The following is a 12800-nucleotide window of genomic DNA, read 5'->3' as shown; positions in this document are numbered from 1 at the left end:
AAACTAAGTACTTTTCCCTTATTGTTTTTTTGTTACAATATATTAGCTTGTTTTCCATTTGTTTCCCCTTCATATTTAATCCTTTCTCCCCTTTTTTTTCAGAAAAAAATCTTTGTAATTTGTTGATTGGTCTGACATAATTCATATCAATTATTTGATCTGAATTATTGTGTGGTCATTAAATGGTCCCTGTTGTGACATTTGTCCGATCCCTTCATTCTCCTGTCCACATGTTTGTTGTAAGATATCCTGTAGTTCTAGCAACTTTCATAAATTAATATAGGGTATGCTTAATTCTGATTTGTTACTTAATTAGAATATATATAATAGCCAACTAAAAATAATATATATAAGATAAAATATGTTTATTCCTGGATCTGAAGTGAGGACAAATCTTTGAATATTAACTATATTCCTTTGCAGTTTGTAACCCAATTGAAACTATTATCGTTCATGTATGTTAACTTTGACTACCAAAACTTAATTAAAGAGTGAAATGCACACCTTTTTTCATAACTTCAAGTAGCATCATTACAAAAAAAAACTGGCAGATAACGACGGTTATTTAGTAACGATTTTATTAATAGAATATTTTAACGAATAGCATTTTATAGCGATTGACAACTGTTACTATCTTCAAACAATCATATTGTTACGATTTTGTAGTGGAAAGAATTGCTATAAAATTATACCGTTACAAAATACTATTTAACAGTAGTTGTTTTAACAGTTATTATTAACCGCTGTAAATAATTTAACCACACGTTATCTTTTAACGAATATATCAACTATTACTATCTATCTATTTAACAGTAATTAAAAATCGCTGCTAATCCTACGTATAACCACTACTATTTACCGAATTTGGTGCATGTTCCTGGTTGCAAGTAACAAGCAATTAGAAATGTATACAATATTATAATTGCATGTAACTAAATTTGGATGTTTATGATAATCATATGACCGAATTTAGGTGTATCCGTGTATGGTACAGAAGAAAATCCTATTCCCTAGTAGCTTATGCAATTAATTCTTTGATTTTAATTTTAATATATTATCAGTGTAAAATAATTTTATAATTATATTTAACTATGTAATATTACATCAATAAAAATAACTATCTTTTATATTAACCACATAAATAATCATAAAAAATATAATTATAATTACACGATTATATAAAAATTTTTACATTATCAATACATCAAAATTAATATTAAAATTATAAAATATATATTCTCTTATTAACTTAAATTTTTAAAATATTAANCTTATGTATAAATATATGTGTAATTTAATTTACTTTTAATATATATTTAGATTTCAACATATGTTTTATATTAATAGCTGATTTTAGTGACAAATTTTAATGTACCTATAACATAATTTGATATAAAATAGATGCATTTAATCTGTGTCTTTCTTTAAGTTTTTGTCAAATCTTCTCCAAGGATCTCCCAATGGATCCACATTTTTCTTTTTCCTTTTCTTTTCTTTTAGTCACCATCCAATAATCTTAAGTCTTTTTATTATTTAATTTTTGCCACTTGAAGACAACCCTACTTCTCCATCTCCTTCATCAACCAAAGTCAAAAAGAAACCAAGTAAAGATCGATTGAGAAAGGATGAAGAAATTTAAGGGAGAAAAAAAAAAAGGTTTTATACAGAACATAGGCATGTCTCTTGTGAATCATACATTACTATAATTAGAAGCGTGATCATCTTGTACATCTATATACGTATAAAACTGTACGGTTCTCTGTTCCTATGGTTTGTATGGTGTGTATTCAATAATAATTATATAAGTGATGTTATATTGTTACATCACTTTCAGCACTAACTACAATAATATCCTTCATATCTTCTATATATAAAATAAGGTGAAAATTAATGTATAGTTAACTTGATGTAAAGTTGATAGCTGAGAGTTGTTAAATAATAATTTAATCAAATTTATCAACTCATTCAACTATTTTCATCTATTAATTTTATATAAAATTAACTGTACCTGAATTTCCACCATAAAATAAAGATAAAATAATAAATAGTCTCTGATATTTTATTTCGAAGATAAATAATTTTTTGATTAACTAAAAATATAAAAATATTTTTTATTTTTTAAAATACGAGGCATCTAAATCCCTCAAAAAAACTTATTTATCTTTATATATTTTGGACGGATGAATTTAAATGTCACGTATTTTAAAAAATAAAAATATTTTTATATTTTTAATTAATAAAAAAAATTTATATATCTTTAAATTATGAAGTAAAAAATTTATCTATCCTTTTTTCTAAAATAAATATACAAATAATAATATTGGACCCTTCCACACTCTCAACCCCAAATCATACATACTCCTCACTCGGCCTAAAGCTTTTAATTTCTTAACCTCTCATAATTAAATAAAAAGATAGGCATGAAATTGTTCTGTAATCATAGCAAATTTAAATTGAATTCACATATAATTCCATTTTATTTTAATTATCAGTTTAATTAAAAAACAATTATTTTTAATTATATCGGTAAAATTTTTTAAACTATTTTTTTTCTAATATTCAAAATGTTAAATTCTAAATCTTAATTAACTCTTTAAAAGATAATTTTACAATAAAATTTGACTGATATTAATTAAATAAAAATGAATTCTCTACTGTTTTTCTTTAATTATTTAAAACATGTGTTCTTAAAAGTCACATATATGTGCTACATTCAAGGATTCTATATATGTGTAAATACATGCATAAGTACATTATTAACACTATATTCAACATTGTGGCATGCATGCATGTATGATAATCTTAGCTTATATCCTCAAAATTAGAAACACAAAAATAAATAAATAAATAAAATTAAAAGAGTTGCAAAAACTAGGTCAAAAGTAGTGGCCTAAGATCCACAGAGTTTCCTAAAGAAGACATGCATGTTTGATCATGATAGTTACTGTGGTGAATAGTGAATAATGTTAGATCAGATTTTTCCGAAAAATACTAAGAAGAAACTGACACGTTTTATATGTATCGCAGAGAAATATTATTCATATCATATCCCATGATGACTATGATTGACAACCATATTCCTTTGTATGGTTAATAATGTTCAACTGTTAGTACATGTATATATACAGGGATGAAATCACCAATAGCTTCAATTAATTTCTTCTTTATAAGATATGGTTAATGATTTTCATGATTTTTTTAATTTGGTCAAAGGTCCTTATATAATAGTTGTTCATTTGGATAAGGTTTTTTCTTGCCCATAAAAAGATATATATCTCATGTTTCACTTACAAGAAAAGTAAACCTTTGAAGAAGCTAATTAAATATTAATCACTAATTTATTTGTTCTTTCTTAACATTTTATTCAAATTGAAAATTTCCTTTGAATTGTCAAAAGGGTACACGCACTAAATTTATCAAATTTAATTTTTCAATGTAAAAAAATTTATATATACAATTATTCTTATATTGATATATTAACAAAAATAAGTAATTTTTAAATTTATTATTTAAAAATTTATTTAAATACATAAATTTAATTGAATAATTGTATAAGATGTATTAAAAGTAAAAATTTTAATTAATTTTTTAATATGTAAAGCGAGAAAATGTCCATGATGTGCTTCTATCTGATCATTAACAACCATGCATGCAAATTTTCGTAATCAATGACGGAAACTAAAAAGGTATAATCATTTTTTGGAAAAAATCATGCAAAGCATTTGGGTTGGTTGATGAAATTTGGCATCATGGCAAAATCCAAATGTCAATCTCAATATTAATTCTGACCGATGTGATTAGCAAGAAATTTAAGTATTTATCCTTTTCCGCTCTACAAAGCTGATCTCTCCATTCATCATGTTTATTATTGGACAAATAAAAATTATTGAGAGACAAATAAAATCTAATGTCCTTTACTTATATTATTATTCTCTCATAGGATTCCGTAATGTTTAATCTCACTATTAGTTACACGTTCACTTCTTGTGATTATAACAATAAATAATATTGTATTAGAAACTTTATATTATATTCATTAATAAGATTGAAAGACTTAACCTATGTTGTGTTAATATTATTATAGTAATATATGTACATTAGTTAACACTTCCCTCCTTTCTTAATAATTATATATTAAATCCTACATGGTTTAAAATTAAAAATTTCATAGTCTTTATAAATACGAGACAATTGTTTTTAGTTAATTTTTAGAGTAAGTTAAATTCATTAATTTGTCATATATTATCATAGTAAAATTAAAAATTGTTATTGAGCCACACTCGAATCTGCGACCTCTTAGATGAATACGGGAATATTATGCCAATAAAAAAAATATCAACATCTTCTGTCAATGAGTTATAATTTAAATAATATAGTTTTTTCATATTCACCTAGATGTCACAGATTTAAATCTCATTTCAAACTTTGAAAAAAAAAAGATGACTTTTACCTCTTAAACTAATTTTTAGAATAAGTTAAATAAACTTAATTTTTATAAATTACTATCTAATTATTGAAAGAAAGGTAGAAAAAGTTGTACATTCAAAATACTGTATAGGAAAAAAAATAAGAATTCTATTTATGTTTTTTTTTAATATGCTTGTATGTGCATGATTGAGACTGATCTAGCTACATTGGAAATTACCCTTGATTGTGGTAGATCACAAGATTGAACAGTCCAAAAAAGTCAATATAATATATTTGAATGGTTAGTTTCTCTATAGGAGTAATAGTGGCACCCCATATACTAGCTTAGCTAGGTTTGAAATTAAACTAGCAGTTAGTATTTAGTAACAGAATTTGGGAACCAAATCTGTTTGTCTAAGCAAATATATTCACATGGTAACCTAAAGAGAATAGTGTCTTATAGTGAATGAATTATTATGTAATTAATAATGTAATGTAATTTGCATTCATGACCAGATCTTATTGACAGACATGTGAAGGACTACCCTTTTCTTTAAGGTCCAATGGGGTGCCATGCATGTGCCCTTTTCTTTTAAATAATGTAATAGCTTAATCATAAATAATTATAGATAAGATATAGAAAAGTATTAGATAATTAATAAAAATTTTATCTCCTTAATACTTTCTATTACATTATCATAATGCAAAAGTTCATTATAATGACATCTAATCAATACTTTGTTAGCTTTAAAGATACATATTAGTTTTGTACTTTTCATATTATACTATATAATTAAAGAAGTCTAAATTCATCGTATTAGTCTCTTTCTAAAATGAAATTTTGAAAACTAAATATTTTATTTATTATTGTTGGTTGAATTAACTTAAATCTTAAACATAGTTTTATTGTACTAATTCTTCATAAATTTATTTAGCAGTGTAATATACTTTATGAGAGAGTGACAATATATATGTCATGAATTGATATGTTAATTTTTTACCTATAAAAGTGACATAATAAATTAAGGATTATGATACGTATATACTAAAATCAGCTATTAAAGTCAGTTACTAGTATAAAATATATGTTAGAATATAAATATATAATAAAAATAAATAAAACTACATACGAATTTATATACAAATATATTAGTAGTTAATTTTAGTATATGAATAATATTTTTTATAAATTAATTATGTACTTATAAAGAACAATTTTCCTAAATACTTTCCTTAGATAAACCCAACACCTTATACAAAAAGAACTGAAGACAGTAAATAGTTACAGTATCTACATTGAACTATCATCAATCACAATCTTTCCAACCGACCCTCTACCCCATTTTTCTTTTAATTTTTTTATTTTTCTTTTCTTTTATTTTATTTTTTCTCTATAAAAGCAACAAACATTTCCTGCTCCATAATCTTAAAGGGTCCTGGAATAGGTGTCTGAGTTATTTATTTATTTATTTATTAATCATTATATGCAAAAAAAAAATTATAAAAAAAATCATTGTACACTTCAAATGACACTGTTATGTTGAGTTGTTCAGTCCCCTGAAAATCCTCTTCAAAAGGCACAACTCCTTTTTTCTCTTCTTCCAACTTTTTTACAAACCCTCCATTAATTCCATTATTTAAATCCTCTAATGCCTACAATAGGGGATGCTACAACCTTATAGAGTGGCAATTTATTTGGCTACATAGTAATTAATTATTCCTATATTCTTTATTTTTCTTAATATTATTATATGATATGATATGAGATGATGGAAGAAGGGGGGCTATAAATATGAGTGTATGTGAAAACTTGTTGTGACTTCAACAACAGAAGCAGGAGGTTGCTGTTCAAAGCGTGTTCTTTGTGGATTTTGGTTCTGAGTTTCTTTGAGCAACTCTCCAATGGCTATGTTGTTGGGAATCATTGGTGGGGTGGTGTTGGTGCTCTGTTTTTGCTCTGTTTTCTTGTTGAAGTGGAATGAAGTGAGGTATAGGAGGAAAGGATTGCCACCAGGGACAATGGGGTGGCCTCTTTTTGGAGAAACCACTGAGTTTCTTAAGCAAGGTCCAAACTTCATGAAACACCAGAGAACAAGGTAACAAAAAAGTTGTCTTTTTTTCTTCTTCTTTGTTTTCAACATAGTTTTTAGGTGCATGTTTTCAATAATAACAATTCCTCTGTTTCATTTGCTTAAGTGGGAAAAGAAAGTTTCATTTTTTTGGGTTATTGAAAGCTGTTTCATTAGCATCCCCTGCATGCCACTGTGATTTGTGTTATCCTAGATTCATATGAAAATCATTGAGAATAGCATCATTGATCTCTCTTTAATTTCTCTTGTGTTATTCTTGGAGGGTAGGGTGTGAATAGAAGAAAGTGTAGAAGGATTATCAATGAAACACTTTAAAGTTTAAAGTCTCAATGTCCCTAAAGGAATTACATTCACATCATGAATGTGTATGTAACATTTTTTCTGAATTATGTTTTCCTCAAATTAGTTAAACTGGGGTGTGAAGTAATCACTGTTCATCAATGTACTTTTAGGTCTTTTACCTCATACTACTAATGATTGTAACTTTATTTATCCCCTTTGGTCAAAATGGCAGGTATGGTAGTTTTTTCAAATCACACATACTTGGGTGTCCTACCATAGTGTCAATGGATCCAGAGCTGAACAGATACATTCTGATGAATGAATCAAAAGGGCTTGTTCCTGGTTACCCTCAATCAATGTTGGATATTTTAGGAAAATGCAATATTGCAGCTGTTCATGGCTCCACTCACAAGTATATGAGAGGTGCATTATTATCCATCATTAGCCCTACTTTGATCAAAGATCAGCATCTGCCTAAGATTGATGAGTTCATGAGATCTTTTCTTAGTCATTGGGATAACAGAATCATCAACCTTCAAGACAAAACCAAAGAGGTTGGTTTGTTTGTTATTATGTTTTATTTATTATGTGTCTGTGTCTTCAAATATATCAATCAAAATCATTTTTTTAACTCTTGAAATGATTCTTGAACAGATGGCATTTCTCTCATCACTTAAGCAGATTGCTGGCATGGAATCTAGCTCAATATCTCATCCATTCATGACAGAGTTCTTTAAGCTTGTTCTAGGAACACTCTCCTTGCCTATTGATCTTCCCGGCACAAATTATCGCCGCGGACTACAGGTACATAAAAAATCAGCTACTAAATCAGCTTTGCTTTTGTCATTAAAATTTAGACCATGATTTATGGAAATGAATTTGCATTGTGCTGATATTGTTAATGGAGTTTTTCATAGATTCATAGTTATATTGATAGAATATGTGTTGTTGCAGGCAAGGAAGAACATAGTTAGCATTCTAAGTCAGTTGCTAGATGAAAGGAGAGTCTCACAAGAAACACACCAAGACATGCTTGGAAGCTTGATGATGGGTAGAAGAGAAAACAGATACAAATTAACTGATGAAGAGATCATTGATCTGATAATCACAATCATGTATTCTGGTTATGAAACTGTTTCAACTACATCAATGATGGCAGTCAAGTACCTCCATGATCATCCCAAAGTTCTTGAAGAAATGAGAGTGAGTGCAACAAAAGAAACAAGAAAAGTTCTCTTGTTTTTCTCTTGTTATGTATTTACTTATATTGTTTTTTTTTTTTGGTAAAACAGAAAGAGCATTTTGCTATAAGAGAGAGAAAGAAGCCAGAGGATCCAATTGATTGTAATGATCTTAAGTCAATGAGGTTCACTCGTGCGGTAAGAAATTGAAGTAGTTAGAAGTTTGTGTCTTTTGATTATTCTTTTAGCAGCATTATTATTATTATTATTATTATTATTATTATTTGAGTTGGTTACTTTTTCCAATAAATATTATATTATTGTTTGATCAGAAATTTGAGGTTGTCTTTTTCTTGCAGGTTATTTTTGAGACCTCGAGATTAGCTACAATAGTCAATGGTGTTCTGAGAAAAACAACTCATGACATGGAACTAAATGGTGAGATGAGAGTTCTTGCCTTTTTTTTTTTTTATGATCACTTGATTAGGTCTATTATCTTTGATGGGCTCAAGAAGAAGCTGTTTTTGACTTTTGGTGCTTCTTTCTTTCTGCCACACTTTTACAGCATTCATAAAGCATGTAAAAACAGTAACCATAAAAAGAACAAAGAGTTACAGTAGTAACCCCTAGGATAATGACTATACACTTTTATTTATCATCCTAGTAATTATGGTAACTAGTTTTGTTATTTTGTATAAAGAAAAAGGTACCTTTTTTCCACTAACTACCACTTGGGCTATTAGGATTATTTTAATAAAGTATTCCCATTGTTTGTTTCAGGGTATTTGATTCCTAAAGGTTGGAGAATATATGTATATACAAGAGAGATAAATTATGACCAGTTTCTGTATCAAGATCCACTGACATTTAATCCATGGAGATGGCTGGTTGGTACCACAACCACTTGCTGTTTTTAATATGCACAATTCTTCCTCCTTCTAATGCATAATAATAAAGAGCTTTAATTTCATATCAGTGTAATTAATAATAAGAAATTGCAAAAAAAAAAAAATAATAAATGCAGGGAAATAGCTTAGAGTCACAGAGCCACTTCTTGATATTTGGAGGAGGCACTAGGCAGTGTCCAGGAAAAGAGTTGGGAATAGCAGAAATTTCCACTTTCTTACATTATTTTGTAACTAGATACAGGTCAGTCATTATTATTGTTATTAAGTTAAGAAGAATATATATTAAATAATAATAAATTTCTGACATATGGTATTTAATGTTGTGTTACAAATTGCAGGTGGGAAGAAGTAGGGGGAGATAAACTAATGAAATTTCCTAGAGTTGAGGCACCAAATGGACTTCACATTAGGGTCTCATCTTTTACTAACTAGGCATTTGTGTTTTATGTATAGTAATGAGAAATAGCATATAATAGGGCCTTCTTTTGTTTTTTTGTTTTTTTTTTGTATGATAATGTTCTAACAAATTAGAGGGAAAAATGAATGGAATTAATTAATTAGCTTCTTTCTTTCTTCGGTTCTTGTACCATCTTCTCTCCTATATTTTTGTTCAATTTAAGACACTATTATTATGAGCAGCATTTATAGTTCAATTGAGAAGGGTGAAGAATAATATTATTATTTGGGCGACCGAGTTACATAGCAAGTTAAAATGATCGAAGCCCAAAACTCTAACATGAGCCCAAATACTTTGGGCTGAGAATTCGTGGCCCATGCTTGCTCTAAAACTGAATATGGACTTAGTTGTCAATGACATGAGACTTGGTATCTGCTAATTTTGTCTGACCAAAAACACAAAAAGAAACATTATTTTATTTTATTTATTCCATTATTCAAATTTGATACCACCAAGTCCCAGAATAATTCAATCTATGTGATATTTGGATATAACTCAATTTATGGTCTATGGATACAAGTAAATATATGCATGTTTGGGAATAGATATAGGAGAAAAATAAAGGGATACTTCGATGTGTAAACATTTCTTATTAATGTAGGGTCTGAAAAAAAGTTACATTATAATTATATCAATAGTTATTTCTATGATTTGAATACGTAATTTTAAGGCTATACAAAGATAATTCAATCGTTGCTCTAAAACAGTAATGAACACAAAAATTTAGCAATAAAAGTAAAAATATAGTAAAATTTAAATATAGATATATATTTTTTTACTTCCTATAATACCTAACAAATTAAAGACTAATTTATTATGGATTTGAGTTCTATTTAATGGTTTAAAATTGACCAATGAATTATTACACATAAAAGACAAAATTAAACTTTCGACACTTAAGTGGACGACTAAACTATCACTCGACCAACCCAAATTAATTTAAATATATTTAAAATTTTAAATTAGAACTATCTATATACCGAGGTGCATCGTTGGTCCAGATCCCTTAGTATATCGATGCTTCAGTTAGCAAGAGTTTTAAGCAAATTTTTAGTAGATTAGAACGTGAGTTATACCCGAGTCTCCAGTATATTTATAGTAGAGTAGATAACTACTTTTGTTGGAGTAGTTCTATCTTTTCTGATAAATAACAGTTTTCTATATCTTGAGAATTTGTTGGGATCTACCTATTAAATGAGGTAGAGATAGTAAGAGAGATTTAAACAAATAATTACTTGTTAAGTCAAATAGAACTGAGCCTTTTCGTCATTGTCCGACCTCTTTAAAAAAGTCAGACTTATTATGAAGTCCCTTTTTCATTGGTAGGTCTTTTTAAGATATTGGACCTGATCTTTATCTGTTGAGTCAGGATATGAACAATATTCAATTATAAAATCTACTTATTATTGTTTTTATGGTATAAATAATTTTTTTAACTAAAAAAATTACTATAATCAAGATTATTTTATTAACGAATAGTATCACTATTGGTTTGAGTTTATTTATTTATTTTTTATTTTTATACTAAATTAGATTTAACAATATAATTAATATTATATGTTAAGTTTAACAAAATATTTTTTAACATAAAATATAAAAAAAATTATTTATATTTTAATTTTAGAGCAAACATAATATACCAAGGAATAAATATATTAGTGTTTTTTAAAAATCTTTGTGAATAATGCATATGCCCCGTCTTCATTGCATGTGGATCCGTTTCTGCTCCAAGGTTTTTCTTCATATAGGAGTAGAATATTTTTTTAGGAAACATTTCATAAGCTATTTTGCAATTTTTTTAAGGCAGTACAAAATTCACACTTGAAGCAAATTAATCCGAATAAGTAACGCATTAGATGGATCCATTTTCAGCTTTAATCATAATAGGCGTTTTTGAGTTTGAAAAAATAAATGATGATAAAATATTATTAAAATATAAATTAAAAAATTATTAAAATATTATTAAATGTTCAAATTGTTTTTAATAGTTTGTTTGATGGTTTGTTAGTGTGCAAAAAAGAAAATTAGTTTTTTATTGGTAAAAAGATAGTCTTTGGATCTCAAGAAGGAAGAAGCAAAAATAGAAATTATGAAGCTGTTTTAGATCAGATGTTTATCAATGTTTAGAATTAATTTTTGGGATCAAAATCAAAATTAATAGCCAAAATTGAAGAATATGCATGAAAAAAATGAGAGAGGTACATGCAAGCAGGTTTGGGGTTCCTCTCTTTTTTCTTTCTGTTCGAACCACTGCTGCTCTAAAGTTGGAGAAAAAGTTGCTGGGTTGGTTGAACCAGTTTCAACTTTTGAAGCTTTTTCTTCTATATTAAGGGTGAACGGTCGATGGTTGAGATCAAAGAGAGAAAGTGAAAAAGCAGAGTTTCCATAGCTACCCGAGCTTCCTGAGTTCTTCTCCTTTAATGGTGTTCATTTTATTTTCTTTTTTTTTTAGTATTGTTTGTCTGAGTCTCATGGTAAAAGGCAAATATAATGAGGTTTGTAAGAAAAAGTCAGTGAAAGGTAAAAGACAGTGAACAATATTAGAAAAAAAGTCATAAATGTCTCAGAATTTCTTTGTACATCTTTCTGTTGTGTGTCATGATCATGTGGGGATTCTCTTACAAGTTGGGTTAGCACTTTGCTGTTGAAAGCTTGGTTTGAGTCCAAGTCAAGTTCAGATTGGGGTTAGAATTTGGATTTGTCCCAGATAGGATTGAGTAGATCTTAGGGAAGAATTTGTGTTTGTAATCTTGAAAAAGATAGTGAAATTCTATCATTGTTGTAATTAAGACTGGATGTAGGTTACATTGCATCTAGTAACTGAACTAGGATATATCTGATGTCAATTCTTTTTCTCTGCTTCTTCTCTGTTTTTTGTTTGCAGGAGACAGAATAAAAAATGTCTCTTAGCTGGTTACGAGATAAAACAAAAACATCTCTCAACTTGTTACGAGATAAAAGTGAAAAGATCTCTTGAAATTTGTTAAAAAGATAAAAGTAATACTCTGCAAAAAAAGGAAACTAAGATTCAAATATCAACCTTCTATTTTCTTAACCATTGATTACCATAAGACATATACTAAAATCAGCTATCAGAATATAATATATATTTATAATATATATTAAAATATAAAATATATATTAAAAAATAAATTAAGTTATACATATATTTATATACAAATATACAATGATTATAATTTTAGTATGTAGATAATATTTTTGTTTCTCCTCAAGTGGATTCCATTCCGGGTCCTAGGTAAGTTTGTATTTGAAACTTGGACTTTATTGTACAACAAATGAAGCTTATGGATTGAAACCAAAATAGGTTGGGTGATGAGTGGTTATTAGTGGTCAATTAACTCATAGAAGCTAACCAACTTAATTTAATCGAGTGGTTAACTTATTTATCTGGTTAAATAAGTATTGAGAATTCGAATTCTATCTTATACATGCAACAAGTTATTAGCCAGCATAA

The 12800-nt window shown here is 27.6% G+C and overlaps 1 protein-coding gene across 1 annotated transcript; it reads left to right on the top strand.

Moving 5' to 3' along the window:
- Positions 1-5853: 5853 nt before the first annotated feature.
- On the top strand, positions 5854-9437 carry LOC107486576 (cytochrome P450 85A). Its single transcript, XM_016107131.3, has 9 exons — positions 5854-6503; positions 7012-7333; positions 7434-7583; positions 7734-7982; positions 8072-8158; positions 8320-8398; positions 8741-8847; positions 8985-9109; positions 9207-9437. The coding sequence occupies exons 1-9, from the start codon at positions 6310-6312 to the stop codon at positions 9298-9300; spliced, it is 1407 nt and encodes a 468-aa protein (XP_015962617.1). The 5' UTR covers positions 5854-6309; the 3' UTR covers positions 9301-9437.
- Positions 9438-12800: the final 3363 nt, after the last annotated feature.

This window comes from Arachis duranensis, chromosome 4 (genome assembly GCF_000817695.3).
Source record: "Arachis duranensis cultivar V14167 chromosome 4, aradu.V14167.gnm2.J7QH, whole genome shotgun sequence".
Taxonomy (NCBI): Eukaryota; Viridiplantae; Streptophyta; class Magnoliopsida; order Fabales; family Fabaceae; genus Arachis; species Arachis duranensis.
This window is presented reverse-complemented; position numbering and strand designations above follow the sequence as displayed.

What these genes read in the sequence shown, in the direction of transcription:
- LOC107486576 (XM_016107131.3), top strand. Translation starts at nt 6,310, where the DNA reads ATGGCTATGTTGTTGGGAATCATTGGTGGGGTGGTGTTGGTGCTCTGT. An exon ending in CAATGAGGTTCACTCGTGCG is followed by an intron (nt 8,159 to 8,319) that starts GTAAGAAATTGA and finishes TTTTTCTTGCAG; the next exon opens with GTTATTTTTGAGACCTCGAG. An exon ending in TCATGACATGGAACTAAATG is followed by an intron (nt 8,399 to 8,740) that starts GTGAGATGAGAG and finishes TGTTTGTTTCAG; the next exon opens with GGTATTTGATTCCTAAAGGT.